The 14,854-nt window shown below is 41.1% G+C and overlaps 1 protein-coding gene across 2 annotated transcripts in view; it reads right to left on the bottom strand.

Annotated features, from left to right (window-relative positions):
* Positions 1-14,854, bottom strand: part of LOC103041913 (FERM, ARHGEF and pleckstrin domain-containing protein 1) — a 92,396-nt gene that overhangs the window by 27,179 nt on the left and 50,363 nt on the right. The window contains exons 3-13 of one of the 2 annotated variants that reach the window (XM_022680298.2): positions 13,067-13,171; positions 11,517-11,559; positions 11,280-11,358; positions 11,054-11,151; positions 9,611-9,725; positions 6,930-7,077; positions 6,744-6,839; positions 5,692-5,858; positions 4,977-5,045; positions 4,747-4,822; positions 4,234-4,375 (exon numbers count right to left, since the gene is read on the bottom strand). In XM_022680298.2, coding sequence (XP_022536019.1) covers positions 4,234-4,375; positions 4,747-4,822; positions 4,977-5,045; positions 5,692-5,858; positions 6,744-6,839; positions 6,930-7,077; positions 9,611-9,725; positions 11,054-11,151; positions 11,280-11,358; positions 11,517-11,559; positions 13,067-13,171 — 1,138 coding nt within the window. Of the gene's footprint in view, positions 1-4,194; positions 4,376-4,746; positions 4,823-4,976; positions 5,046-5,691; positions 5,859-6,743; positions 6,840-6,929; positions 7,078-9,610; positions 9,726-11,053; positions 11,152-11,279; positions 11,359-11,516; positions 11,560-13,066; positions 13,172-14,854 lie in introns of both variants that reach the window. The other variant, XM_022680297.2, reaches the window with a different exon arrangement.

The following is a 14,854-nucleotide window of genomic DNA, read 5'->3' on the forward strand; positions in this document are numbered from 1 at the left end:
AAAACAGGGTTTAAAAGTCAATAGCGAGGGCCAATAGAAAGACCGTAAGTGCTGAATGAGTGAGTGAGTGAGTGAGTGAGCGAGTCAGAAAGTGAAAGAGAATGAATGAGAATGTGTGCATATTTGGGTATGTATGAGTGTGTGAGTGAGTGTGAGTGAGTGAGTAAGAGAGAGAGAGAGAGAGAAAAGTAAATGACAAAAAAACAAGACAATGCCCTCGAACCATTAAAGTTTATACTGATTGTGTTGAAAATACAATCAATTGCTCAGGGGGCCAAACTACACTGACATGCCAAAAATCTTGGGATAGCAGTGTATAAATGAATCGTGGAGTGTTACCTCATTGGATGGGCTGGGAACACCAGCTGTACAAGCTGTGAGGTGCTCTCTTGTGAGTGAGGTTAAACACTGGCCAGTTTGCTCAAGGCAAGGCAAATAATTGTTGTTAGTATTGGAGTGTGAGCAAGGCCTGGTAGTGTGGTCCAGGTGTGGATTGGAGATTCCACAAAAAAAAAAAAAAAAGCTCATAGAAGGCTTTACCATCCACTGCGCTGTCCACTGTGGGTTGTAATGCCTTCTACGATGCATCATGACCAGCAGAACTGTCAACAGGTCAAACGGGTCAGTCCAGCGTTCCGTAGCTACTGGTATCTGTCCCATGACTTTTGGCATGTCAGTATAAGTTTAGAAAAAGTTAAAGAGGGGGTGGGGTGTTATGTCACAGCTTTAATGTCACTTGAACAAATACATTCAATGTGGGCAACAGTGGAAGCAGTGTCTGAAATGACGTTCCTCGACACATCCAATCAGGAGAGAGCGAGAGTGCGCGCGAGAGCGTGAGTGAGAGGAAGAGCATGCAATACAAAGCCTTAGAAACCAGCATCAGAGTGTTACAAAGGCATACCCATCAGCCATTCCTTTGGTCATTCATTCGTTTGTTCTTCCATTCATTCATTCATTCCATCATCAACAACAAATAAGAAAAGAAAGGGAAAAAAAAACAAACAACAGGAGCATTTATTGATCATAAATGACAGTGGATGGAAATGACAAGCTCAAGCAGCTTCAGCCTGTGCAGGAACGCAACCAGAAACCAGAGGGAGCAGGAGGAGAGGAAAAAAAAAACAGAAAAGAAAAGAAACAGAAACCCAACATTTGAAATGAAAGATACAGTACACGCAAGGTGCCAAGCTGGTTAAGCTTTACGCTTTGTTTTTTTTTTTTTTGTTTTTTTTCCTTTTTCTGGGAGAGTTGTGCATTTCCTTTTTTGGTTATTTGTGCAGAGGGAAGGTGTGTACGGTGGGGGAAAGGGGGGTAAACAGGTAAACCGGAGTGTGACTGGTTGACTGATCACGGTGGGAGCGAATAGGGAGGGCACAGAGAGGGAGAGGCAGGTGGGACACAGTGGGACACCAGAGTTACGACAGGATGATAGTGTAATGTGCTCTGCTCTCCTACTCTTCAGACTGTGGGGCGCCACTGTGTGGACAGACTGATCAACCCGCCACGCTCACGGCCCATAAACAACTCTATACACCTTCTCGTATCAAGTCATCAATAATGCTAAATTCCAGTCTTCAGCCTCGGCTTGGAAAAGCCCAGTTTTTAAGTGCCTGAGAACAGGACACCCGGCCTGTAGATTAATGACTACATTATACAGTACACCCTTCTGAATTATGAAGGCCGCCCGAGCCAAACGCTATACCAACGATTGATACATTACAGGACATTTCTGCACAAGCGCTGCCAATTCACACTCATTAAGAACTGCGATAGCTTTCAAAATCAACTTTCTGACAAGAGCACCAGCAAAAAACACATAACATATGGCCAATCAGCATGCAGAGTCAGGGATTCAAAAGTGTTTTTAACTTGTAAACAGGTGCGCACTGATCAATTCGTATCAATTAATTTATAAGAAAAAGTCACAGAAATGTCTGATTCATAGTTAGATTCACTGAACTACAGTGGTAGTTCAAAAATAAGATATTAAAATGTAAAACTGTAAAAGAGGCTATACAATTATTTTTTTTATCGGTTAAATATTTCACAATATAAATGCCAGTTCTATATAAATAGTAGGGATGTCCCGATCAGGTTATTTTTATTTTGTCTCTTAATTTTTAAATCTTTGTGTTTGTTTATAAACTACATAAATACAGCCACACAGTTTAGGTTAATTGTGTTGTTTATAGATACTGAAGTGGCTTTGACTATATATAAAAAAAAAAAACACTGAGAACTCTTATTTACTTTCTGAGAACTCCCCTCACTAAGACTCAGAACTGGATCGAGATTAAAACACCCAATGTCCGACCCATTAAATTATGCCAGGATCGAATCGGGACATCCCTAATAAATAGTGTTCCTACAGTTATTACAAATATGAAGGTCTAAACCACGGTATAAACATTTTCCAACTCAGTTTTCAGTTAGCTAAACACAATCTCATATTCATGCTTCTTCTATAAAGTACTACAAACATTAAAAAAAACTAAGTGCAACAATCAAATTTTTCCAAATTCATCAGCTAAAGACTTATAAAGACGTGTTTAAAGAAGTGTGATGTAGTTCTTCTCGCGCTACTGAAAACACACGAAGGCCTCTGGTGGACTTTACGAACTCTCAGCCCATCACTCTTTAAAGCCCAGCAGAAGCCTGCGCCAGCCCGGCTCCGCACTATAAACATGTGCACGGCAGAAGGAGCGCCTGGCTTCATTCAACACAACGTGCTGACCTACAGTATTAAAGTGAGTGGTCCAGCAAAGGACTTGGCACTAAAGTAAAACGATTCGCTCTCTCTTCACTGGTAGAGAAACAACCATAGAATCGCTACAATCATTGAACAATAATGATAATAATGCTGAGTTGATGAAAATCTCAAAGATATTTCAGCTACAGAGAGAGCGAGGCAATCTGAACATTCATCATTAGTGCTAATTAGTGTAGACTCTGAAGGAGTGTGATAAACTCTCAAACACGTTAAGATCTAAAGTGTGAGGAGTAAAAAAAAATCTTCTCCAGCTCAACCAGAGCTGCTCCTCTCAGAGCTCCACCCTCTCAGCACCAACCATCTCTAAACTCTGCCCTTCCGTCTGATCCACAGCTAACAACTGAACACCTGCGCTCCTTCCTCATCGCTGAAATCCACACAGCCTCCATCGCCATTCTCATCCTCATCCAGCTGCAAGCTGCCGAATGAAAACTTGTTTCTGGGGAGAGGGGAAATGGGGGAGGAGCTTCGTGCGGCAGGGTTTCCGAAGCCCAGCGACTGGCCGCAGGAGCCTGTAGACTCCACCTCCTCAGAATCGCTGGTGTCCGTGCCGCTACTGGTGGAACCGTCAATCATGGGCACACCGCCATGGCGACGCCGGTGAGGTGAGGCAGTCTTAGGCCTGATCTGGCCGGGAGGAGCGAGGCCATTGGCCAGCATTCGCCGCTCAAGCGCAGCCATTCGCTCAGCTCGAGACAGCACTGGCCGTGGCTGACTCAGGATCAGCGGGTCAGTCACTGAGCGGTTACCACGACCCCCTGAGCTCTGGCCCTTGGCTGCATTCACTGCGCGATTCATGATTGGAGAGCAGCTGCTGAAAAGCCCGCCCCTTTCCTCCCGAGGAGCTGACCTCAGGCTAAAGCTCCGCCCACTTCCGGCTAAGCCATCCATATTATTGTGGTGCCCGTGCTCGCCGTCATGCTGCCCATGGCCATTGTATCGGGCGTGGCTGAGAGAGCTTGTTCTGTGGAATGAGAAAAGGGCGGGGCTCGAGGTCAAGCTCCTGGTGCCTGGGAGATGGCGCGTGGGGGCGGGGCTACGTGAAGCAAGCTCGTCCAACAAGGTGCTGTGGAGAGGCCCGCGCATGGGAGGCACGCCTCCGCAAAGTGACGACTCGTAAACGTCATAACTGTGATTGTGGGAGGAGGGGCTAGAAGAGCGGAGGGGGCTATGATAGTGGTGGGGCGGGGTCTCAGCGTGAACGACTGGGGATAGAGGTGGGGATTCTCTGTGCCTATGCTTGCTCTGGCTGCCCTCCCGCTCGTGCGGCCGAAGTGCGTTAAAACCCGGCCCCTTGTCGTTAGTACGGGAGTGTGACCTGCTGACTCGACCTCTGACCTCCAGCTCACTAAACTCTGCATCGCTGCAGTCGATGTAAGGAATGGAGGAGCTGCTGCCTTTGGCTGTGCGGGACGCGAGACCTGCTGTGTGGAGCTCGGCGCCCTGCTGCCTGGCCTGACCCCGAGAGTCGTCCGTGGCCGCTGACCCGCCGTCGCTCCTGCCGCCCCGCTGACCTGCTGTGGAGGGGCTTCCACGCATCCTCAGAGCTGCAGAGTCCTCCGAGCTTACCAACGCAGACTCCTTCCTGCTCCGCCCCTCAGGCTGAGAAAGAGAGAGAGAGTGTGAGAGTGAGAGAAAGAGAGAGGGGAGGAGAAGAGGAGGTGGGAAAAAATATAGTAAAGTAAAAAATAAAAAAAAGGATAGTGGTAACATAGAGACAGACACATTAACATCAACAACAACAAAAAAATATCTCAAAAATCTGTACAGCTGTATTTAATTAAGAACTATTTTGATGTTGCTTAAAAAAACTGACAATACTCAGTAATTTTGCGTCTGAGACAGAGTGTGCAAGTGAAAAAAAACAAGACAATCAAATCCACCATGTGAATATAATAAACTAATTAACGCTATTTGATGATGCCTGACAAAATATCACTGAGTCGGAGACAGAGAGAGAAAAAGGCACTCACTTGGTTTGGCACTTGTGAGTGTAGTGGAGAAGGCAGGGGAGATAGACTGCTGTTAAACTGAACTCTACTGTGTTTCCTGTAAAAAAGGCAAACACAAACACAAACACACACAAACGATAAACCAAGATAAACCAAGATAAACCACACAATCTGTCTAACATCTTAAAGATAAAGGTACAGGTTCAGCACTCATTGCAGTTGCATGTTTCGCTGCTTCCGATAAGCCTCACCTGTTGAAAGGCAGCTTCTTATACTCCGTATCCTTCACATAATCAATCACTTGCTTTTGAGTCCGACCACTGTAGAAACAGAGAGACGCTTACTGAGTTAAAAACAGACTAACAACCACACAGAGCACAACCAATTACAGATGCATATACATACATAGAGATAGAGACAAAAATAACAATCTTAAAGTACCGTATTTTACGCACTGTAAGGCGCACTGTATTATAAGGCACATTATAAATGAACGTCTAGTTTCTGTTCTATTATGATATATAAGGCACACCGGATCATAAGGCACATTTTAAGTGACACTAGTAAGGAATAAGGGTGTCTCCATGTTTCCCTTTCAAGCAGGTCTTGCCACTGGGGGCGAGAAACCATTTATTTACAGTAAGCTTAGATTTCCAGTATTTTAGTGCGGTTAGCAGCAGCACTAGCTGATATACTCTGATTTACTTGCCTCTAAATGGTCAAAGGGCAAGAGCTGCTGTTAGTAGCTAATGCTAATACTGCTCCAGCCTCAGTGCTGGAGAAACTTCACTGAAACTCCTTTATAAACACTGTATTTGAGCTAAGTGGCTTTACTGCTCCTTACAATCTGACTAGCAAAATTCACACATAAGGTTTATAAGGTGCACTGATGATTTTAGGGAATTTTAAGGATTTTAGGGGAGCTTTTTAGTGCAAAAAGTACAAAGAACAAGCAAACTCACACACCTAAACCTGAAAGACGACCCCCGGCTGAACAGCACAGGTTTAGGTTTGGGTTTAGGTTCCTCGAACAGTCTGAAGAATGCGTGGTACTCTACACAGATCTTCCAGAAAACTTTACAGCAGTCCCGGCTTGCCATCACAAACTCCAGAGTGTCCTGATATGCACTTTGCTGCAGAGATGCAAAGAGATGCTCATCAGCTTAAACAGCTCATAAATAAAAGCAAACAAACCTTAAACAAACCTCAACACTCTAAAGGATAGTGTGCAAACCATGCATGTATATACTTGTATAATCTCCATAGAAAAGCATTGCAGAACAGAATGGGACTTCCTGCAGCAGCCAGTAATAGGGGTGTGACGGGATCTCGTGGCACGAGATCTCGCGAGATTAAAATGTGACTATATTTCTGGTCAAGCTTAAACTGTCTCGCAGGGGAAAAAAAAAATCTTTTATTTTTAAATCTTGTCTTGTCTCGTTCTCGTGATATTAGTGTCTCGTCACACCCCTAGCCAGTTACAACGCTCTACTGCCAGTTAAAGTGTCAGTTAAATATGCTGTAAAGCAGTCAGAGTTTTCATCTGGAGAAACAATATATATTTATATATTAAGACAGGATGAGCTTGAGTGCTTCTTTTCCAGATCCAGAACTATTTATCAAACATCTATGTTCATAAGCTCACTAATGTTCTTTTGTGTCAAATGCAATCAAATCCTCACAGTAATCTTCAAACATATAATGTAAAGCCTTGTCAAAAGATCACAGATGGATTTTAATTCCAGCAAATGAGGACAAACTTTTATGCCATTTGATTCCCTGAGGAAAATTAAATGAGCATGTGTCCACAAACTTTTGGACACATTGTGTATTCCAAAAGAATTAGCAGAGACACATCACACTGTGAACCACACAGCATGTGTAGTGTAGTAAAACTGAATTAGAGAGCATTAAAACTGCAAATACCCTTAGAAAATCAACCCATCTCATGTGCTGTTATACAGAAAATAAGAGGATTAGAAAACATCCAGCATGAACGTTCACAGAGGACGTCTTACATTGAGGTCAGGTCTGAGTTTGATGAGGAAGCGCTTCCTCTTGAAGCTCAGCTTGCGCACTTTAGACCAGTTAAAGGCATTGATCTTGGTGTGACCCTGCAGGAGAAGACAACAGGCTGTAAACACTGTAAAACACACTGGGAAAACTGGTTACAGTGACTGAAGTGGGCGTATCTGCGTGTGTACCTGAAAGACCAGAACTCCTGTGTGTGCGACAGACAGGCTGAGTTTGGTCCCCTCTCGGTCTTTAGCAGGGTGCAGTCTGATGCCGTACATCTCCAGTCTGCGTGCCACCTCTAATAACTGGTAGTCTGACTCGGCTGGCGTTTGACCACTACAACACACACACACACACACACACACACACACACATACACACACAATGAACAAATGAACATCTTATTTTGAAAATCTACCTAGTGCATCAATTAGATTAGATTATTTGTTGGTGTATAATTACACTGAATGCATCTTTTTCGAAGCATTCTGTCAGCCATCCAACATCCAACAGAAAGGGGCCACTGAGTATATTATTGTTGACTATTTGATAACAGTAATTCATTTTCCAAAAAAATGGCTAAACTCAGTGTTTAAAGAAATAAAAAGAAAAAAAAAGGACAAAGTATACCGATCAATGACGTTTTTTATAATGTGATCAACTCAAACTGTGTGAAGTAGTGTTTAGATGCTTTGCCCGAGTATGAGCCCAGGAAATACAATAGAAACATTAGGAAGTACAGGACCGCAGTACATTTCCGCGATAAGAATACACTTGGCAATATAAAAAAATACTGAAATTAAAATGAAATATGTATTTTAAGAATACACTACTGCAACAAAAATTGGAATGCAAAAAATGGATTTTTGCATTCAATATGATATGGCACACCCCTAACTGAGATATTAAACAATACAAGAATTTTATCAGATTGTAACAGATGTAAATGATCCAGAATGCCATGATACTAATAATGCACTCCAAATATCTCCATATATCCAGGATTAAAGTAAAATAAATGATACTGGACAGATATAATCTGTTTCTAGTAGATATATAATGGGAAATGAGAACAGTGTGAATTTTTCTTTTGCTCAAAACAGCAAAAAAGTACTACCCTGATGTGATCATTAGGGGTGGGTGATATGGCACGATATTTCAGGTTATAATATTGTTCACAATATTCAAACATTTTAGCAATATTATTGCGTACAATACGATATGGCACACCCCTACATGTTTGGCTATATTTTTTGGGCCCAATCTACTGTAAGCTCTAGTGTGAAGTGAGACACTCTTTGTGGAAGCAGCAACGATGTCAGTTGTGTCTAATCATTTTAATGACCCAGTAATGGCCATATGCAGAAACTATTCTCCTAAATTACTAAAGAGGGTAAATCAGCAAAAACAATAAAAACTATAGTGTATTACAGTCTTTGTTTTCCAAAAAAAGTGTCAAAATGAATGAAACCCTCCTTCAGCAATAAATCCAATATGTTTTTGGATTTGCAAGTGTTATGGGTATTTGAGGAACAGCATTGTTGCAGGGGCTTACATACACACACACACACGTCTTTGTTATATGCTGGGGTTAAGAATCAAGAGTTCAGCAACCGACCGTATCTAGCAGTGGTCATATGTTTTTAGAAAGTCACTACTGATGAAAAAAAATACGAGGCATGACTAACACAAAAATTCAAGGAATGCCATGTGTTACACACACTAACTGTATGTCTTAGGCGGATAACTATCGAGTCTCAAATGTTTGTGTGAGATTGTGTGTCTTGAATGTAAATTCCTTGGTAAGTGTTTACCATTATCTTTTTTTTTAAGTAAAAGTCTAACTCAACAGCCTATCAGATACTAACTGAATTCAACAACATCCAACTAACTCTTGTCAGAGTTTATGATTGTGCTGTAAAGTTGACAGGATTGTGTAAGTAACTTGTTTTTTGGCAGAGGGTATGTCTTCTGTATTGCACTCAAACAAACACACTGATGGGAGCAGTCATGCTTGGAACCGGAAGGTCACCAGTTCAATCCCCTGGTCCAGCAGGAAGGGAGGGGGGAAAGGTGATGGAACATAGCCCTCAAGGCACCTAACCTCCAATTGCTCCTTCTGTGGTGAGGTGACTTCCTGCTGATCTGGGAGTGTGCTCTTACTCTTCCCTAGTACACTAGTGTGTTTGTGTGTGTGTGTGTGTGTGTGTGTGTGTGTGTAGATGTGTGATCACTGCCACAAATTAGTTAATTATGTTGTATTCCACTGTAAGGAAAAGGAGTAACAGTCCCAGGTTTAACTCAACCATTGTACACAATCCAAAAATAGATAAAACAAAAAAGTACATTCATCACCACAAACATTACATTTAGCTTGATTTAATAAAATATTAAATCAATATTTAGTATAAATGGTTCACTTATAATGTATGTTTTAGTCTAAATTTGATATTTTTTACTATTAGGCCAAACTGACCAGAACAAACCAACCTACACATAATATTATTGGTCATTACTACTTACATATTTATTACAGTAACTTAGCCCAGCATAAAAAGGGGTTTTAAAACCAAAAATGAGATCAAAAATATTTGTCCTGTGTTTATAAACTTTGAAATGGGTCAGTGTAACACTTTAACATTACAAAAGGGGATCAATGGAAGTGTGAATCTGTTGTACTGCGGTGTTGAGTCTGCGTTGAGTCTCTGCTGTAGACAGAGGTGCACCTGTCCAGACATGTAACTACATGGAGCAGTAATGCACATTGACTCAACACAGAAGTATAAATTGGCTCTAATGCCACCGTTGTCTTCATTTCTTGAATTAAAAGTCAAAATCTTGTGTTTTTTTCACCATCTAATACACTTACACATGCTTCTGATGAAACTCCATGATCTTGTCCATAAGAGCCATCTGGTCAGGAATGTAATTGTTATTGAGGAGGTGCTGCCTGCACTGAGCCTCTTCATAATCTCCAATCTCAGCTAGAAGAGGAAGCACAGACAAACAGGAAGACAGACAGACAGACAGCAGAGAAAGGGGAAGGAGACAGGGGGAGACACACACAGACAGGGGAAGAGACAGACAGACAGACACAGCATGAGAAAGGAAGAGGGATGGGGGAGAAACACACTGTTAAAGAAGCAGCTTGAGAGATGAAAGGTATAATGCTTTTATGGAGCTCTAAACACGGCTTTGTTGCAGCGCTAGCCAAATAAACACGCTCATGCACATAAAAGTTCACACAGCACATGTGGGTGTTTTTCATTAGCGTTAATACGGCTGCCGCCTCTGCTCAAACAAGCAGCAACTATTCTTGTACTGTTCTATTATTGTATATTTCTGTGTTATCATTACAGTATAAAAAAAAAAAAAAACATATAATACTGTTCCACATCCACCCCCTGCATGCTTTAAGCTATTAGCTGAGAATAGCGAATGGATTCAAGTTGGATTTTAAGAGCCTGTCTCTGCTTCTCAGTGTAAATGACAGCTCGGCTTCCCCCCCCCCCATAAGCTCTGAGTGCTCAAAAGGTATCCATGACAACAAAATATATTCTCCAGCTGCGATCCTCCTCTACAGTGCATTTGAGGCAGTCTGTAATTCAGATTGTTTTAGAGATGCAGTAGAAGTGTAATATTTGACAGATATCCATTTTTAAAGTGAATTGAGTGCTGGATGTTTATCTACACAGATTTCTCTACAGAAAACTGTTTTTTTTGTGTGAGTAAAGCGCTTTCGTTTATCTACAGTAAGCTTAAATTTCCAGATTTCCTCTAAGGCTAGCCAGACAGTGCCCATGGCGATATTCGCTAGCAGTTTGTACCTTGTTTGTACCTTGCGGTTTGTAGCTTGTTTTAACACAGTAAACGCGTATACTGCAGTCCGATATACTCACCTCTAAAAGGCAAAAGAGTTAACTAGTGCTTAGCTTGGTTAAGGGGTAATGCCAATGCTGCTCCAGCAGTGCTAGCCAGGGCTAGCAGCAGGCTATAGTCCGATATACTCACCTCTAAACGGCGAAAGTGCTAACTAGAGCTTAGCTCAGTTAGCAGGTAATGCTAATGCTGCTCCAGCAGTGATCCTGTCTCGAGTCTTGGTGCTGGAGAACTAAACTATAGAACTAAACTATAACGCAGCGGAGTGGCTTTACTACTCCTTACAACCTTACTAGTAAAATTCATAATTAAGGGGCACCGGGTTAAAAGGTGCACTGACGATTTTTGGGGAAATTAAAAGATTGTCTTTATAGAGCGAATAATATTGTATTCAAAATTCTCCACAGCTAATCACACTAACGCATGCACTTACACTGAATAATGTGTGAGACAAGCAGGGCAGCGCTGCTGTCAGTGCAGGTAAGTCGACCGGTGGCCAGATCCTGCCTGATCTGGAGAGCAAACAGGTACCTGAGAACAAACACAAACACACAAATCAATACAGCAAGTACTGTACTGTGTTCATTAGACCATTACTAATCCAGCACTCTTCTCCTAATGACGCAAAGCAGTGGAGAGATGATGAAATCAAGTGTCACCTGGTCAGCTCCTCCATCAGCTGGGCGTGATCAGGAGGAAAGAACTTCACTACAAACCGCAGGACTGTGTGCTTGGGCCCTAAAGACAGAAATATACAAAAATATATATATTTACAACTATTAGTTTTAGCTTGTTTAAATAAAAGAGAATCACTGAATAGAAAACAAGTTAACACATATACACTACACCCAGAAATTAACATTAAAAACAACCGGAGATGCAAAAGCTGAACTTACGTCTGAGCTGCTTCATGATGGGCTTCAGTAGATCAAGCCAAACCTGCCACGTATAGAAACAACAAGTATTATTATTTTTTTTTTAACACCATTTGAGAGCTGTTGTCTATCAGAGTAGACCATGAACCAGCAGCCAATGAACAAGTTTATAAACCAATGAAATGTAGTTAGCTTGGCTGCAAGCTAAACCACTGCAAAACCACTGGAAAGACAATAACAGTACTAGAGCCATTGAGGGAGAGTAATAGCTAATTTTATGTGATTCAGAACTCTTTTTAATCATGTATATTCTTTACTGTTTAGGGGTGGTTTATGTATAATAAAAAGTGCAATACTAAATCTAAAGTATTACACACAGGCCTCCAATGCGAAAAAACAAACAAAAAAAACATATATATGGATCCATTTGCTATACAGATTTTATAGTATAATATTAGAGTCTTCTTTTCTGTGTGTTACAGACAAAAAAAAACAACGTTCTTACATTTTTTTTTTCAGAGTTATGGACAAATAAAGTGACTGGCTTCAAATGGTTTGTTGAGTAATGCCATTAAAGAACTATTTTTAGTCCCATGAAATGATGGAGGTAAATATATGTTAGAGAATTGTGAATGTAAGGACCCATATTTTTAAACTGCCGTATACTGATTAAACTGATTAAATTCATATCTGAACCTGTATCTGTTTGTGAATGTCTGCAGTGTTCATGTATGCTTCTGTTACATATCTTTTTTTTCTTCTCATCTGTAATATTATAGTAATAGTATAGTGGGGTGGAGACCCGAGGAAAAAAAAAAAAGTGGTGACATGAAAAGACAACATTAAAAAAAGATCATCATTAAATTATTACATTATTTAAATGTTAATAACCTACTGTTTTTTACAAATGATAAGGTGCACTTAAAATTCTTTAATTTTCATAAAAATAGTCAGTACACCTTATAATCCGGTGCGCCTCAAATAATGCTGAAATACACTAAACTTGTGTGTGCTGACTTCAGAGGTCTTCCTTTGTTGTTACAATTGGTCACATGACTGCAGTAATTTGATCTCTTTTTAAAATAAGGTTTTTTTTTTATTAACATTGTATGGAATGACTGAGGATTGGGGAAAATTGCGACTGAAAGTGTCTTGAATATTATTACCATAAAAAATGTGACGGAATATTATTTAATGTCATACATGACACTTGTACAATTATTTAGATATTAAAATAATTGTTTTTTTTTTTTGTGTTTTATTCATTGAAAAGGTAGGAGGACAGTTGCGTTGAATTATTATTTTTGGGGGGGGGGTTCATGGTTTAAATTTTTTTTTTTTTTTTTATACATTATCTCAAAAAAAAAAAAAAAAAAAAACTTTACATTTCAGGTAACATACAAAGATTGATATATCCAACAGTTGGACATATCCAACTGTACTACTATATTTTTATCAAATATATCAAGTGCAGACACTACAAACTAATAATCTGATTTCATTTGCACTGCCTCATATTCAAGGAAACAGCATGTAGGGCTGCATCATGCAATGACTGAGATGATCCTCACCGTCATCTTGCGCTGGTCCTGGTACTCCAAGCCAAAGTAGTCTCCTTCAATCAGGTTGAGATGAGCGCAGACCAGGTCAAACAAAACCTTGCCTGATGCTCGTTGCTGCAGAGAGAATAGAAGGAGAAGAGGAGAGGAACCTTATACTCTAGTAGAACACTGGGGATGAGCTGAAAACCATCACAAACAGCGGAACACACATGTACACACTAGGGCTGCACAATATATCGTTTAAGCATCGTCATTGCGATGTGTGCATGCGCAATGGTCACATCGCAGGATGTGCAATGTCACTTAAGGACTTAAGACATAAATGTTTAGATTCTTGACACAAGTAGTAGATACACAGCGCTGTCTCTGTGTCTGTGTGAGTGACAGGCTGCTGCTGCCTGAGAAGCACGAGGAGGAAGGGGATCGTGAGAGGGGAGCAGGAGTAAACACGAGGCACGTGCTTGTAAACGCACATTTCGAAAGCTGTGCACCTCAGTCCAGCACAGTTTTGCGCAGATATTTCCATTTACAGCTGAATTTACAATTTTAATTCCATAAAATGCCTGATTAAAGGGCCGATTACTGTTGTTTTGAGGTTTTCCTGGGTTTTTAAGATCTCAGTGCTGACTCAGCTCTTGATATATATTGTTGAAAAAGGAACATTTGCAATGTAATTTTTTCCCAATATCTCGCAGCCCTATTACATACACAGTTCAGAAGGGGGGTAATCAACAAATGCATGCCAGGCCCAGCTGCTGCAATAAAAACTGCTTTATGAAAGACTCTGTGGCATCTGATGCCTGACTTATAACACACACATACACAACCTGAAAGGTTTTCATTATCGAGACTTTAGCTGCTTTATACGCTGCCAGCTGACTGCGATAGTCAAACGCAACCCAACACACAACCTAAACCAGCCCACATCCAGCCCCTGCTGAGCAGCCAGTCCAGAAGATTCCAGCTGAAGAAAGAGACGATTAGAAATATTTAAAGCAGCCAGGGAGCTCCAGCCAGAGCCTGGGTGCACTTGAATGGTTCGGAACATTCCATTTAGCTCCATGGAGGATTCCATGGTTCCCTGTGTGGCTCCAGCTCCACGCAGCCCGCATGCTCTTCCTGCTTTGGAGAGGCTGAATGAGCTTACTGGAGGGGAGGGGGGGGGCGTCTCTCACATATTCATATATACACACACTTACACACAAACAGTCAGAGACTGCAGGCTGATTAAGCCTCCTGGACCTTCTTTCCCTCTCACACACACACACACACACACACACACACACACACACACACTCCCACCTACACACAGAGGGACTACAGACTGTTCTGGCCTACTGGGCTGTGTCACTCACACTCATGCACAGAGAGACAAAATGCTACTTCTATACATGATAAAAATGCAATACACACTCTTAATGAGATACACACTATACATAAGCAAAAGTATTGGTATAGTATATTTTACAAGGACTAGAAAAGCTGTGTGTTTCCACACATCCAATACAGTGATGAGAATAACTCAAAAAAACGTTAAATGCTAAATTAATAACAATATAAAACAACATCAAATTAGGCTACGTTCACATTACCAGGCTGAAGTGACTCAAATCTGATTTTTTTGCTCAACGTGGCTCATATCTGATTTTTTCATGGCTATGTGAACATGCCAAATCCATTTTTTTTTTTTTCCTAAATCAAATTCGTACCCAATCCAGGGACATGTGACATGAACGTAAACAGTCAAATCAAAATTCATGTGTTTTTTTTGCTATTTTTTCTGCTTTTATGCATGTG

This window comes from Astyanax mexicanus, chromosome 11 (assembly GCF_023375975.1).
Source record: "Astyanax mexicanus isolate ESR-SI-001 chromosome 11, AstMex3_surface, whole genome shotgun sequence".
Lineage (NCBI taxonomy): Eukaryota > Metazoa > Chordata > Actinopteri > Characiformes > Acestrorhamphidae > Astyanax > Astyanax mexicanus.